At 39.2% G+C, this 16789-nt stretch overlaps 1 protein-coding gene across 2 annotated transcripts in view; it reads left to right on the top strand.

Annotated features, from left to right (window-relative positions):
- Positions 1–16789, top strand: part of LOC121281281 (protein FAM13B-like) — a 170610-nt gene that overhangs the window by 107542 nt on the left and 46279 nt on the right. Inside the window, exons 12-14 of one of the 2 annotated variants that reach the window (XM_041194144.1) lie at positions 6458–6523; positions 12823–13039; positions 14548–14686. In XM_041194144.1, coding sequence (XP_041050078.1) covers positions 6458–6523; positions 12823–13039; positions 14548–14686 — 422 coding nt within the window. The remainder of the gene's footprint in view (positions 1–6457; positions 6524–12822; positions 13040–14547; positions 14687–16789) is intronic. The other variant, XM_041194146.1, reaches the window with a different exon arrangement.

Here is a 16789-nt window from a genome sequence, read left to right as displayed (position 1 = left end):
TTGTTGGAAGTCAATCATCTAAGCCCTAGGACATTGCTGCCGGATATTCTCTAGGCAGTGTCCTAGGCCTGACCATCTTCAGCTGCCCCATCAATGACCTTCTCTCCATTGTAAGGCCAGAAATGGGGATGTTTGCTGATGACTGCAAAATGTTCACCATTGGTGACTCCCCAGATACTGGAGCAGTCTAAGTCCATATGCAGCAAGAGCTGGAAAATATTCAGGCTTGGACTGACAAGTGGCAAGTAATATTCGTGCCACACAATTGCGAGGTAATGACCATCTCCAACAAGAGAGAATCTAACCATTGCTGAATGCTCCACCATCAACACCCTGACCATTGGCCAACAACTGAACTGGACCAGCCATATATATACTGTGGCTACAAGAACAGGCCAGATGCTGGGAATTCTATGGCGGGTAACTCATCTCCTGACTCCTCAAAGCCTGTCTACCATCTACAAAGCACAAGTTCTGAGTGTGATGGAATACTCCCCACTTGCCTGGTGAGTGCAGCTCCAAGAATATTCAAGAAGCTCGACACCATCTAGGACAAAGCAGCCTACTTGATTGCCTACTCATCCACCACCTTAAATATTCATTCCCTCCACTTACAACGCACAATGACAACTGTGTGAACCATCTACAAGATATATTGCAACAACTGACTAAGGCTCCTTGGACTGCACCTTCCTAACATGCGATTTCTATCATCTTGAAGGACAAAGGCAGCAGATGCATGGGGATAGCACCTGCAAGTTTACATCCAAGCCACACACCATCCAGATTTGGAACAGTATTGCTGTTCCTTCATTTGTCGCAGGGTCAAAATAATGGAGCTCTCTTCCTAACTGTGTTTGTACCTATGACACATGGACTGTAGCAGTTCAAGGCAGCTCACCACCACCTTCACCTTCTTAAGGGAAATTTGGGATGGACAGTAAATGCTGAACCAGCCAGCTACCCAAACAGCCCATGAAAGAATGAATTTTAAGAAAAAAAAACCAAATGATGAATGGTGTCTCTGACAGTGCTATCAAGCAACACTTGATCACCAATGCTCAGTTTAGGTTCTACCAGAACCACTCAGCTCCGGACCTCATTACAGCCTTGGTCTAAACATGGATAAAAGAGCTGAGTTCCCAATGAGTGTGATTGGCCTTAACACCCGTGCAATATTTCTCTAAGTGTGGTACCAAGGAGCTGTAGGTAAAATTGATGTCAGTGAGAATCGGATGTGATCCATACATAGCACAAAGGAAGATGGTTGTTAGAGGCCAGTCATCTCAGCCCCAAGATATCACTGCCAGTTTTCCTCAGGACTGTGTCCTAGGCCCAGCCATCTTCAGCTGCTTCATCAGTGACCTTCCCTTCATCATAAATTCAGAAGTGGCATGCACTGATTAGTGTTCAGTTCCATTTGTAACTCCTCAGATAATGATTTGGTTCATGCCCACATGCAGCAAGATTTGGGCAACATTTAGACTTGATTTATGTTACTTGCTACTTACTAGCCCAAGTGTCAAGCAAGGATATTCTCCATCAAGATAGGATCCAATCACTTCCCTTGATGTTCAATGGCATAACCATCAACATACTGAGGGCTATCATTTCCAGAGACTTAAATTGATCTGCTATATTGGTATAAATACTGTGGTTATAAGACCAAGTTAGAGGCTGGGTGCTCTGTGGCGAATCACTCACCACCTGACTCCTGAAAGTCTTACTACTACTTGTAAGGCACAAGTCAGGAGTGCAATGGAATATTTTCCACTTTTTGGATTAGTGCACTTCCAATCCAGGAAAAGCACCCAAGTTGATTGGCACCCTATCCACCAGTTTAAACATTCACATTCTCCATTACTGGGCATGGTGGTATGTGCCATTTATAAGTTTCACTGCAGCAACTTATCAAGGCTTCTTCAACAACACCTGTCAAAGCTGCGAGCTCTATCACCTAGAAGGACAAGGGCAGCGGGTGCATGGAACACTGTTAAGCTCCATTACACACCGTTAAGCTCCATTACACACCATCCTATTTTGGCATTATGTTGCCATTCCTTTAGGTCAAAATCCTGGAACACCCTACCTAACAACACTTAGGGAGTACCTTCACCACAGAGTGCTCATCTCCATCATCTCAAGAGAACTTAGGGATGGGCAATCAATACTTTGCCAGTGATGTCCACCGCCTGAATTAAAAATAAAATTACAATCCTATATTTCTACCTGTAATTTACCCCTCTGATTGTAACATTAAGTGAACAAATCCAAAACTCTAGCCCTAGACATTGATTACCTCAGAAGGCCTGCCAAGATCTGCAAAAGCTCAACAGGTTATGCAGCTGATAAGAAAAAAAATACTGAAGATGCATGCCCATCAGTGGTATAGAAGTTGCCATGGAAAGTTTGAAGAGAATGACACCTATCAGCTAAGATAAATGCAAAATACTGTGGATGCTGGAAATCTGAAATAAAAACAAAATGCTGGAAAACTTCAGGTCTGACAGCATTTGTGGAGAGAGAAACAGTTCACTTTGAGTCTGTATGACTCTTCAGAGCAAGCTCTGAAGCAGAAGCACAGTGTTGCCCTGAAGGAGAGTCATAAGGACTTGAAACGTTAACTCGGTTTCTCTCTCCACAGATGCTGTCAGACCTGAGTTTTTACAGCATTTTCTGTTTTTATTATACCTGTCAGCTGACTTGTTGGAGACAGCAATAAAACAAACAGAATACTGGAGTGCATTTCAAGTCTTATAAGTTATTTTTAAGCTATATGATGCTTCTAATAGGCTGCACTGTTATATGTTCTGACTATTGAGATGGTCCTAGAGGCTAGCCCTCAGATAAGTTTTGAGGAATGCTTAGACAAGCTAGTGCCCTTCATTCTGGAAGAGATGTCCTAGTGGGGACATCCCACTGATGTACCTTAGATACTTGATGGGATAAAGAAACTAATCCTGTAACATTACTTTCTGATGCCTCAAGGCAACAGAACTAAAGCATAAAAGTTTAGCGTGTAAGAGGCAATATTGGTGAATAGCTGCAACTACTGGCAGGGAAATGTTGATTGAAGTCTGAATACTGAACTGCTGGCTGAATGTGATCAAAGGAGATGGAAAGCTAACCATAGAAATTCAAAGTTGAAGCAGGATGAATTGAACTGATTAGTTCTGGGTGGGTAATTTCATTGAATATTTGCTTTTGAAAATACTATTAAAACTCAATTTAGATGTAGAGTATTGCATTATTTAAATCCTTGATTTCAGTTTACTACTGTTCCTCAATTTTTGTAAAAAAGGACAAGTATTATGTTTTATTTATTATTTATTTTTTCTCCACACTCAGTTATTCCTCAAATGCAAGAAATGAGACACATCAGTGAATGGATCCATAGAAAATCATCCAGAGCAGAAAAGGATGCTACTCGGTGTGATTTACTATGGAGCCACTCATTTACCAGTCCCCAAATTTGTATGAGCTGAGCAGCTTCTTATTGACTGTGAAGACGTTTGCAACTGATGTGAATGAGATTGGAAAAAATAAAGTTACAATCTCCTGTCAGGAGTTTTTTGTAATTCATGCATGAGACGTATCGCTGGCTAGGCCAGCATTTATTGTCCATCCCTATTTGCCCTTGAGCAACTGAGTGGCTTGTGAGGCCATTTCAGAGGGTATTTAAGAGTCAGCCACATTATAGTGGATCTGGAATTGCATATAGGTCAGACCTATAAGGACAGCAGACTTCCTTCCCTAAGGGACATTAGTGAACCAGATGGATTTTTACGACAATTGGCAATGGTTTCATGGTCATCGTTAGACTTTTAATTCCAGACTTTTATTGGTTTCAAATTCCCCGTCTGCTGTGATGGGATTCAAACCCAGGTCCCCAGAGCATTACCCTGGGCCACTGGATTACTAGTCCAGTGACAATACCACTACTCCACTGCCTCAGGACTGTTTAAGAAAAAAATTTAAATTAAAAAAAAAATGTATTTGCTTTTATATTTCTGGTAGAAAATGGAAAAGCTTGTTGTATTGAACAAACTTGTAGTTCTGCTGCAATGAGAACATAGGCGTTTAAAATTTACTCTAATCACACGTGTGTTCTGACCAAGTTTTTTTTTAATTTTATAACTAAGATTTGTTTTTGGCCCCTTTGTTTTTAAACATTATTGGGTATGGTGATATATCTTCATCCATTTATTTTAATTTATTTAACTTATTTTAAGCTTTACACTGTTTCTTAGGATCAGAAGACAAGTTACCCAGTAAAGAGGGAGCTCATAAACAAAAGGCAGCTTTTTTTGTAAATTGTCGTCATAAGGCATTAAAAGCTTTCTTGCAGAATTACTCTAATAAAAGTTGACCTAGAACCTTACTGCTTTATAATCCTCTTCTCTCAAATCTCCTTTTCTTTCCCCAAAATCCATGAATGTGTTGTTGCTTCCCAAATCTATGCTAATCTTTTCCAGGAGTCCATGTTTGAACCCTTCCGGTCAGGTTTCTGCCCCAAAATTATCAAAGCCACAAATGACATCTTGTGTGTCTATGCCCATCGTAAATATCAACCTTCTTGACTATCTGTGGCCTTTGACCACATCATTCTCCTCCAGCACCTCTGTTGTCCAGCTGGGTGGGACTGCCCTTGCCTGGTTCTATTCCTATCTCTCTAGTTATAGCCAGTGAATAACGTAGTATGTCTACTCTTCTTGCACTGTTGCTTGTGGATTCACCCAACAATCCTATCTGTTCTTGGCCAGCCCACCCCCCACCTCTCATCTACCTTCTACCCCTCAATGACATTGTTCTAAAGCAAGGCATCAGGTTCCACCTGTACATCAGTGACACTCAGCTTTACCTCACCAAAACCTCCACTACCTCCTGATTTGTCATGGTGCTTTTCTGGCATCCAGTTTTGGATGAGCAGAAATTCTTCCCTTCTAAATACTGAGAAGACAAGCCATTGACTTGGGTGATTCCTACCGCAAGCTCCATTCCCTTGCACCAATTCCATTTCTCTCCCCAAGTACTGTCTAAGGCTGAACCAGGCTGGTTCATAACTTACACCTCTACAACGTCATCCATCTCCACCCCGTCTTGGCTCATTTGCAGCTGAAACCCTTATCCATGCCTTTGTTTCCTCTAATCTCGACAGTTTGTGCTCTCTTGGTCAGCCTCACCTTTTATCCTTTGTAAATTTGACGTCATTGAAAATTCTGCAACCCATATCCTCGTACACCAGGTTTCACCTACCATTACCTTTGTATTGACTCCTGGTTTGGCAATGCCTCAATTTAAAAATTGTCATCCTTGTTTTCTATTCTCTGCATGTGCTCATCCTTCCCTATCTGTAACCTCTTATAGTCCTTAGAGATGTCTGTGCTCCTCCTGTTGTGCATCCCCAATTTATGTTGCTCTGCCTTGGCCCTAAGCTGTAGAATTCGATGATCTCTTACTGCTCTCACACACACACATACACACACACACATCCCCCCCCCCACCACCCCCAACATTCCCGGCGTCCCAACTAAACTTCTCTCTGAGGGTACTACTCTTTCCTCCTTGAAAATGCTCCTAACAGCTGCTCTATTGACCAAGCTTCTGCTCACCTGTCCTGATAATTCATGATGTTCGGAGTCAAACTTTGTCCTCTAATACTCCTGTGAAATGCTTTGGAATGTTTTACTTCGTATGTTGTTATAGTTGTAAATAAGCCATGAAAACTAGCCATGAACAAACTCAGATATTCATAAAAATTATTTTACAAGTTGTATATTTATTCAGAATTTGATTATACATGCTCACCCTTTATTTTTTTAAGAGTTTATTGATGCAACAGAGTGCCACCCTGCACTTGTGCTTCGCTGAGTGACTTAGTAAAGTGGTAGTATAGATGCTAATATTTCCCCACTTATTTTTGATACTATTCTGAAGAGATCCTAATGTTCTCATTTAGGGATATGGGGTTAGTTATTCCTCAAATAGCATGGAATAATTAGCAACCAGTTCAAGCAACATTGGAAAAATCCTCTGAGTCGGACACCTGCACTTTACGTAGAAAGTGCATTTCCAGGGGAAAAACTGGAAAATAATTTTGGAGGGCCTTGTGCCTTTCCAAAAGGGAAAAATAATTACCAATAATGCAGTCTTTTATGTTCATGTGATTGTGCAAGAGAACGGATGTCATCTGAGCAAAGTAAAGCAAATGCAAATCCGAATCAGCCTGGGATGAATCATGTTAAATTAGTTTCATATATAGATCTCCATAAAACTGCTATGGCTCTTTTCAGTATTTTAATTTTTGCTACTTGTTTACCATAAAAGCAAATGTTGTTTTTGATTCTGGTAGTGAATTAGTTTTGATTGTATTTTCTGTTTTACTTTTGTGTTTATGGGGTGTCTGTGACTGCTTGCTGCTCACACTGGTATTTTTGCCATTTTTTCATTCTATTAGCGCCATGTACAATCACTTTTCCCTTCATTGATTTCAAAACAATGCATCTTCAAAGAGATGGGGATGGTAAGTATGCTTTGCCATCGATCTGCATTACGTCAGCCAGCATTTTGAAATATCAAGAATAAAAGCTTCAGGTTACATGCAAAAGGAAATCTTACTGATTTGGCTTCTTTATATAAAAAAAATCATGGGATATAGAATCTAAGTGAAAACTAATTTTTAACCCTTTGAAAACTGGTGAGCTAAGTAATTCATTGTGGTAGTATCACAATTGAAGCTGTTTGGGATCTTGACCAATGTTGAATCAATATTTTAACATTTCTAAAATTATACACTGCTTGGAGTAGCCAATTACATTGTACTATAGTTGGATTAAAATTGTTTAGCATTTTATGAAAAAAGCTTGATTATTTTGATTTTGCTTCTGTACATTTTTTTGATTTATGTCTAGCATCTGCATCTTTTAATAATTGTAGCAGTGGATCTGCACATAGAAACCAATGATTCTGTTTTGGTGATTGCTCAGCTTATGAAGGTAATGAATAATAGAGCCATAAAATTGAGAACGTGCTGGATCTGATGCTGGTCACATTGACAATAGGGTGCTAAAATTGACCTCAGTATCTCTGGCTTATAGAAAGATTCACAGATCTGATTACTATCCATTGAACCTAGTGAAAGTGATGTTGCTTGAGGGCAAGATCTGACTCAGTTGTGCTGAGCCATGGTTAAAGAGCTTAACTAGCCTTATTCGTGCGAAGGACCATGTGGATGAAGTACTGAATGATGTCTGGCCCCCATGGAACAGTACTCTTATTAAGGAGTCAGTGTTTTGAACAGAGAAAGGAAAAACATCCTGGATGGTAGATGTTGAAAAGCTAAAGACCAGAAAGAGTAAGCTAATCTGTCAGTTTTTAAGTTGGTTTGCTTTTTGGACTTGGGATTTTCAGGATTTAATATTGATGCAAGTGATCACTCTGCATGATTTTTGAATTGAAAACTGCAAAATATTCAGTCCTCAAAGGGTTAATGTTAGCATTTTGAATTGGCGTAAATTATAAGTATTCAGTATATCTCTCATAATTGGTCTGCGTACACTAATTTTCAGAGTAAATTCAATACAATTTAATTGTGTTTTACTTTGATTTGACTATCAGTTCCCTGAAGTTTTAAGATCAGGATTTTGACTTCTAGAATGGTGCACACAAATAAATGGATGCCCTCTGTGCAGAATGTATGTATTTTAATCATTCACATGATTGAATCATAATTGCTAATGTCTGCTCTGAGGAGAATATTGAGAGAAGTGAAAGATAACAAAAAGACAGTCTGCAATCAAAACTAAACCTAACTCTCTTTTTGTATAGTTTTTTAAACCCCTTAGTCCTCCATTGATAATTTTGCTTGTTGACAAACTTTTGTTTTCATGTGTCAAAGCATGTCACTGTCAATGGGTAGAAGAAACTTTATAAACAAAAGGAAAATGGAAAAATCAAACAGAGGGATAATAATGACATACAGAAATGAAAATTTAACATTCTTTATGGCCAATTATACACTTGACATTGGAGTAACTTTACTGCAGTATATAAACTGAACTTGGAAAAACTGACCAGCTCAGGGTAGTGTCATTTCTCTAAACCGGTCAGCAGTTGAAGGCTTAATCTCAGTGGCGAAAATTATTTTTTGTGCTTCTCTTTGTCATCTGTCTGAACACCATTTAATGATTCTGTGTTCATAAATTTTCATAAGGGTGAATTAAGATTTTCATCAAGCTAATGTCAAAAGTGGGTATCACTTTGTCTCTGAAGATTTAATTTTTGTAAAAAAAAAATGAAATGGGGGATATTGGCACAGCTGATGTTTTTGCTTCACAACTTGAAAATTAGAATTATTGGATTTTTACCAAAATTAGTTGTGAACATATTCATGTTATACTTCACTTGGTTTGAAAAGCTAAGTTGCTATACATTCAGAATGCATCGAAACTGTATGGAGAACAAACTATAGACAGAAGGCTCAGAGAAATATTAAAATACAGTCCTCTACGCCTTGAAGCATATCCACCTTCAAACTGTCGCATTTTATTTGTTCAAAACCTTTGTTTTTGGTTTCTTCCCCACCTGCAAATTTAAATGGAAACTTCCCGCTGACTTTAGTCCTGGCGTACTCTTGTTGCTGAATTTAAATCCCTGCTTGAATTATTGTGCTTGGTTGTCTCTGATTTCTAAGGAAGGAGAAATAAAGAACTTGCATTTACACAGTACTTTTCACGATGTTCCAAGATACTACATATCCAATTAAATATTTCTTGAAATGTAATCACTGTTGGGAAAAGTAGGGAAAGGCAGCAACTGATTTTCAAGTGGCAAGGTCCCACAGTAAGCAATAGAATAAATAATCAGCTGTGTTGGTGATATTGATGGAGGCATAAATATTGACCAGGCTGATGGGAGAGCTCCCATTGCTCTTCTTTGAAAAGTGCCAAAGGATGTTTTAACAATATAAGAAATAGGAGCAGAAATAGGCCATTTTGCCTTTTGAGCCTGCTTTGACATTCAAGTAAGGATCATGGATGATCTTATGCCTCAAATCACTTTCCCACCCTATTCCCATTTCCCTTGATTCACTTAGTTTCCAAAAACCTGTCAATACCTCTCTTGAATATACTTGTCAATTGAACATCCACAACTCTGGGATAGCGAATTCCAAAAGATTCACAATCCTTGGAGTGAGGAAATTTCCCTTCATCTCAGTTTTAAATGCCTGACCACCTTATTTTGAGACTATGAATCGTAGTTCTGGACTCCCCAGCTAGGGAAATGTTCTGTCAAGACTCGCAAGAATGATAGTGATGTCACTGAAACATAGAAAATTCTTATAAGGTATGGGGGCTATAGGCCGAGCCTGCTCAGTCTCTCCTCATAGGATAATCCTCCATTTCGGGCATCAGCCTGGAGGGAGTGCAACAAAGGTTCACCTGAGGCAAGTATATCCTTCCTTGGGTAAGGAGCCCAAAACTGTATTCAAGGTATGGTCTCACTAAGGCCTTAACGATAATTGTAATAAGTGCTTTTTGCTGTTATATATCAACCCCTTTGTAATAAAGTCTAACATATCATTTGCTTTCCCAATTGCCTACTGTTAACTTTGTGATTTTGTGTACAACAGCACCAATACCACTGAACACTAACATATCCCAATCTCTCTCCTTTCTGGAAAAAAACCTCTGCTTTTCTATTCTTCCTACTGAAGTGGACAGCTTCATATTTCTCCATTATATTCCACATACCACATTCTTGCGCACTCGCCCAACCTGTTTATGCTTCTTTGCAGCCTGAGTCCTCCTCTCAGCTTACTTTCCCTTGTAGCTTTGTTTTCTTCACAAATTTGGAAACAGTACGTTTGGCTCCCTCATCTAAGTCATTGCAAGTTGTTGAGGCCCAAGCTGTGATTCTTGCAGCACCCACTATCTATAGCCTGTCACCCCAATAAAGACCCATTATTACTATTCTGTTTTCTGTCCATCATCCAATCCTCAGCCCATGCTAATATGTTATCACCAATCCCATGAATCTTAATTTTGTGTAATTAACTCTTGTGTGACACCTTACCAAATGCTTTTAGAAAATCCAAATACACTTGATTCTCTAGTTTGCATTTATCAACCCTGCCAGTTGCAATCTCAAGAAACTCCGTCAGATTTGTCAAATGCAATCTCCCTTTCATAGAAAATCAGCCTCAACATGGAATCTAAGTGTCCTGCTACCTTGTCCCTAATAATAAATTCCAACATTTTCCAATTTATTTTATTTCCACTTAAGAGGATAGATGAGACCTTGGTTTAACATCTCCACCAAAAGATGAGACCTCTGACAGTGTAGCAGTCCCTGAAAATTGTTCTGAAGTGTCAACCTTGATTATGTGCTAAAGTTTCTGGGCAAGTCTGGACTGGAATCTGAAGGACAGCCTGTATTGAAATAACACAGTCCTGAAGGATTGTAGTACATTCAGGTCAGGTCTTGCTCCACAGTCCCAGTGCTATCTGTTTATTCTGTTTCTGTGCTCCTGTCAATCTAATTCTGGCCTCTTGAGCATCCCCAATTTTTAATTGCTTGATAGTTGAATGACTGTGCCTTCAGTTACCTGAGCCCTAAGCTCTGGAATTCCCTCCCCACACCTCTTTACCTCACTTTCCTCCTTTAAGACTCCTTAAGACCTACCTCTTGACCAAGTTGTTGATAATCTAACCTGATGTCTCCTGAGTGGCTTGGTGTCACATAATGCTCCCGCGAAGGTCCTTGGGACATTTTATTATGTTAACAGCGCTACGTAACTATATTCTTTTAGTGTGTTTTAGCTCCATCAGAAATGTTACCTTTCCATTGTTAATAAAGACATTTTTAAGATCCTAAATGTCACATCACTGAAGGAACAGTTAATTTTCTACTTAGATATGCACCTGAAGTGTTGTAACCTTCAGGGCTACAGCCCATGAGTTGGAAAGTGGAATTGGGCTGGATGGCTACTTACGAACTGGTACGGACACGATGAGCTGAATGGTGTCTTGTGTTTCAAACTTCTATGATTCTGATCATGGTTGCTGTCAATTTTTACTCTCTCCTCCTTGCTCTTGTATTTAACTGCCAGGCATTTCTTCTGCCAGAGAAGGGGTTTGAAATCTCCAGTGGCAGCCAGGACTGAAGTCAATTGTGAGAGTTTCCATTTAAATAAAAAACATTGAAGGATTGGAGTGGATAGGAATGTGCTGGTGTTTGTTCCACTGTCGTTGATTAATCTGCTTACTAGGAAGGAAAGTTGAGGGAAGGGAACAGCCCCATCCCCCACACACACTTGTAGGAATGTACATTTCTTGCATGTACCCAGAGCTAAAATTAATTGGAAGAGGTTCTATTTTAGTACAGAAAATATAAAGTTAAAACCTTGGGTAAAATATAAAGGAATCCACTGATTAAAATATAATATTCAAAGAGTTTGTTTTAGGTACACTCAAACATTTTTTTTTACATAGTAAGGGTTGTAAATAAATGGCATGTGTTTGATGACTGGCTTTTTGAAAAAAAACATTTTTTCTGAGTTAATGAGTAAATCACTTTCAAGGCTTAAATTAAAGCAAATATTTTATAGCAATGGTATGATTCCTTCTGCTTTCTGTTTGGTCACATAATGACTGAGGATTTGTGACTTGCTGCCAAATGATTACTTTGAACTGGCCATTCATAAGTTCATAACAGTAGCAAACCTTTTGCTGCTTTTTTCTTCTGCATTGTAAGAAAATATCCGCCCTGTGCTTAGGATCACTCCATGAAAGCTTGGCCAAGTAATAAACTTAGCGCAGGAGTGTTAACTTGGCTTTTCCACTGTTTTGACACTAACTTGTGTCACTGCACCACATCAAGTGGTCACCTTTATATGTATGGAGGAACAAAACTGAAGCTTCTCAATGGCTCCTAATTCATATAATTTAATAGCTGAGTCATGCAGATGATGTATTGCAGTTCTGTGCTGAATTATCTGGTCCAAGCCAAGATGGGGTGAAGAGACACAACAGTTAGTCTCAACAAGGGCTTTGAAATGGAATAATTAGCCTGGATTTCTGTGTTTGACCAAAATCCAGGGGTCACTGCTTAGAAATATATGCATCTCCGCTCAATGTGATGCCTTGAATGGAGTTGATGCATCAAAATGGTAGAGCAGCTATTGACTGGTGTAAATAAATGAAAAGGTGCAAATGCCAGAAATCTGAAACAAAATACAAAATGCTGCAACTACATAGCAGTTTGTAAGAGGAAATATCAGACCAATGGTTTGGGTAGTGACCTATCTTCAGAACCCATTTTAGTGCTGCTTGCACTACACTGAGGCAATTATAACATAGCATTTCAAATAATGGAGAACTAACATTTTCATTTTAAGTATAGATCACACATTCTAGATTTCTTCTGAGAAATCTTTGGAATAAATAAAATAATTGAAACTTTTTTACAAATGCTTGCCCTTTTTTGAAGAATAGTCAATTGTAATGGAAAATGTATTTTTATTTTGAAGAGTATGTTGCTAACCCAGCCTTCCTACCCAACCACCAGTAGCCCCCACCCTCTTTTTTTTTCCCCCCCATGGACTATTTTTGGCAAGTTAGAGGAACCATACTTTTTTAATACTGGAAGAACTTGACTCGTGTGATAACTCGTATCTAATAAAAACAGAACAAAGTCTTGTTGGAAGTTCTAATGTTTTGAAATCTTTTGATTGGTTTCTACTGAATTGCTACAATAGTGTTTAACTAATTTTGAATTTGTTTAAGCATTATCTGACAGCTTGTTTTCTTTTGTTCCATGTAGATCCTGTTCCTGCATTTAAATCATGGCAGGATGAATATGAGCATGAATTAGGAGAGGCACAACTCTCACCACAGGCAGGCAGACTGATTAGTCATCCCCTTGAAGAGGACCCACCACCCATGTTATGCCGTCGTTACCTTAATTTTGGTCACAGTCAACGCTTTATACATGAGTCTGATTCAATAAACTCTTCATTGAAAGGGCTTTCCTCCTTTAGGTATGATAAGTTGTAGTGTTCTACTGAGGCCTTTTTTTATTTTCCAAATTCTCCCCTCGTTTAAGGTGTCAATTCTGTTAAATTATTCCAGTTCTTTGAGACACTGAAAATGCCATACAACTGTAGGGTAATCACAACTGAGTAATTCAGTTCTTGATTTCACATTTTCCAGTGTGTCACTGAAGGACCATCAGAATTAAACATTTATTTTCTCTCCCTTGCTCCTCCTGTCAAAAACTAAGACATTGCTCTGAATCTTTCCAGTCTTGTGGATGAGAGTTAGGAGATAGGACAGAATTGTAAAATACCATATCATGTCCACCAGCTGATGAGTTCCTACCCTGGAGTGGTCTTGTCGGAGGCAGGGTCAACGGGGCAGAGGTTACCCATCCAACAGTGACAGGTAGCCAATTTGGCCCATTAATGGACTGACTGGGTGGAAGGTGATGGTATGCCGGGATCTTCCTGACGGTGGCCAGGGTCCTCTGCTGAGGGTGGAGCCCATCATTTAATTGGTGATGGCATCTTTTGCGGGGGGCAGGGGATAGGGTTGGGTTGGGTTGTGTGTGGGGTGCATGGACATTTCCTCTCACTCATTCCAGGGGTTGGTCCTACACAATGATGGCCTGATAGCTGTAATCATGTTGTTCTTAATTTTTACTATTACTGCCGAAAGTGTCTCCATTTTGCATGACTCCATCACAGTCTCCTGCCTGCCTCAGCAGTGTCCATCTCTGGTGGAGTGCTGCCACTTCCAAGGTCTGCCCATTGTCCTTAATTCGATGGGGCTCCAGGAGGTGGTTGCTTAATTAGTTGCCTTTGAAAAGATAATGACCTGACATCCACCATGGCCACCTCCAGGTTCCCAACCTGAAATTGAGGCTGATGTCGGGATTGCAACGCAACTGGGAAAATCCAGCCCATTGAGTCCATTTGTAGTGGCCCCATTGCTGATTCACCTGAATTGTTGGCATTGACCACGTCTTAAGCAGAGATATGGGTTAAGGTTTCATGAATGATAGTACTCATTTTTTTTCTCAGTAACTAACTTATGTGAGAACCATGACAGTAAGTTTTGATGGGTTGTTTAATTGTGGGGTCCTCATTTACACATTCTTATCTATACATGCACTTCAACTGAATAGAAATCAGTGTCAAGTCAATTTCATCTCCTTAGCTCCTGGTGCATTGAGGCCAATTGTACTATCCCTGTTGCCATCCAGTATGAAAGCTCGCTTTTGAATAACCTAGTCTGATTGGTTCAACTGTTAAAATTGCTAGTCCTGTCTTTTTTTAACATGGTGCTTAGTAAGTGTGGTGCATTAGAAAATGTTTCGTAAACCATGTTATTAACTTTTTTTTAGCAGCAATTTACAATTTTTCTCCTATCATTTTAAAGACAAACTCCTTTATAAGCCACCCAGTGAGAGATTTTAGAAAATGCTGTCTTTCTAGTTTTGCAAAGTTTCATTTTCTTTCCTTGTTAATTGTTGTAATTGTATTTCAAGACCACGAAGATCATCATTTGATTCCAAAGATGATGAAAAGGAAGAGCAGGCTCAACTGCAACTGACTAAAAAAGTTCAGAACATCAAAAAGAAAATAAAGTTATTCGAAGAACAGTTTGAAAAGGAGAGGAACTATAAGGTAAGCTATTTGAAAGTATGTATTCCATGAAAACCTTTTGTGTATTAGTTGGCATAATTGGTTGCCACTGAAGGTAAACACTGTAATTCAAGGTATAATTGCTGGCAGATTTCACTTATTCATTGCTTTAAATATATTGCATGTTTAGCCTTTACTGCAAATGTAACAACAAAATTAATTTTGAGTGAATGTGCTGGCTGCCTTGGGTTATGCAGAATTTCCTGCTAATTTTTATTGGCACACAGTAATGAGAAATACATGATGTGTTTCTTTTTAGTGACAGTTGAAAGCATACACCCATCCTTGAAAGATTGTTGAGAGATTCTAGTGAATCCCAGAGCTTTCATGTAGCCCACTACATGTCCAACTACATTGCTTTTTGCAATTGATAAAACTTTAGTGGTGCCATGTGGGGAAAAGTGGTGGGGAAGACTTCTGGCTAATTGTAATAGCTTGGAAGAGAAATAAAATACTGTTCAAGGCTTCACAAAGCAAAAGAAATTTCGTCGTATGCAGTATTAATTTTGTTTCCTAAATGTTTAAAAATCCGGATGTTGTTTATCTATCTGAGAAGTTCATAATGGAAAAAGAGGTGTTATACTTTAAATACCAAAGTTGTTGGAAGTGTGGTGTTAAGAATTCATTCTTCAGTTTGTTGGAATTCTTGGGAGAAACAAAGCTCACCACTCTCATAAAATGAGTGGAAATACCTCAGAGTTCATAGATGTGGTTGGTTATGCCCCTAACCTGTAGGAAAGGTATATCCAGTTGAATCCTGGGTTGCTATGTTTACAGTTATAATGGGCGCTGCCTATGTAAACTTGCCTTGCAGTAATTATGGGACAGGTGTCCTGGCCAATATTTATCCTTCAGTCAACTTCCATAAAAAGAAACCCAGATTACCTAGCTATCATAAGATGCTGTTTGTCAGAGCTTGCTCTGTGCAAACTGTGCATTTCCTATGATCCAACAGTGGACTACACTTCAATATACTTAATTGGCTACCAAGTGCTTTGGGATATCCCAAGGTCCTGAAAGGTGCTATATGAATGAAAGTCTGCCTCTTCTTTATTCCCCTGACAAAGGTACCCTGGGATGATGCAGTTACAGGATGACACCATTTTGGAAGCACTATCCTAATGATCAACATATCCCCAAGAATAATTTGCACTACATGTTGGCTTTAACGTTGAAAAGTGTCTTTAAGTGTTTCATAGAGGAAGAGCAGAAAAATCCATATGGGGATTAATGAACGATGACTGGAGGCTTGGTCAGAAATGAGTTTCAGGAAGCGCTTAAGTGCAGAGGATGGAAAAGTAGAGAGGCAGTAAAGAATTTGAGGAAATTTGAGAGTATAGGTGCAAGACAGGCAAAGGCTGTGTTACAGATGTTGGAGTGGAGAAGGCTGATGCACATAAGCCTTAAGTTAGATGAAGCTGTAGTGAATGGAAGGCTGGAGAACTTGAATAGCTTTAGCAAAGTTGCGTGTGGAAATTACAAGAGACAATATAAATTTGGCATACACAAATACGAGGGTTAGAAAAGTACCAGCAATATTTTGCATTAGGTGATGTTAAAAAGCTGTTAGGGTCCACTAACATTTAAAGAAGAAATCCAAACACTCAGCAATTAACTGGCGAACTACACCACAAGGTTTCATGTTTTTAACAAAAAATAACTTTATTGTGTTTATAAAGAGAATTTAAACAAAGCAAGCACCACTAACCTAACAATATGGCTTCTAAAGACTTATGTTATAAACTTTTTTCTTCGCCCCAAGAATTCCCTTATCTCATGAAATCTTGAAGCTTCATTCACTTTTCATAGGACCACCACAAGAGGTATATCTCAGCTCTCTGGAATTCATTCTGGTTTCTCTTCAGTGTTTCAGCTGTTCTCCAAGGAACAAAATTTAAAGGGGTTCCTTCCACTAGATTTTGTCGAACTGATCCTCCAACTTTCCTTTAAAATCTCACAACTCTGGATTCCGCAGCTCAAGCATGGGCCTCCCTGTGACTCGTGCGCAGTGGCTTAAAACATCAGAAAACATCCTTGATTTCCAATAGCCCGTTCCTGTGGTTTCAAACTGCAAACTGATGACTT

Source organism: Carcharodon carcharias, chromosome 8 (genome assembly GCF_017639515.1).
Source record: "Carcharodon carcharias isolate sCarCar2 chromosome 8, sCarCar2.pri, whole genome shotgun sequence".
NCBI classification, from domain to species: Eukaryota; Metazoa; Chordata; class Chondrichthyes; order Lamniformes; family Lamnidae; genus Carcharodon; species Carcharodon carcharias.
This window is presented reverse-complemented; position numbering and strand designations above follow the sequence as displayed.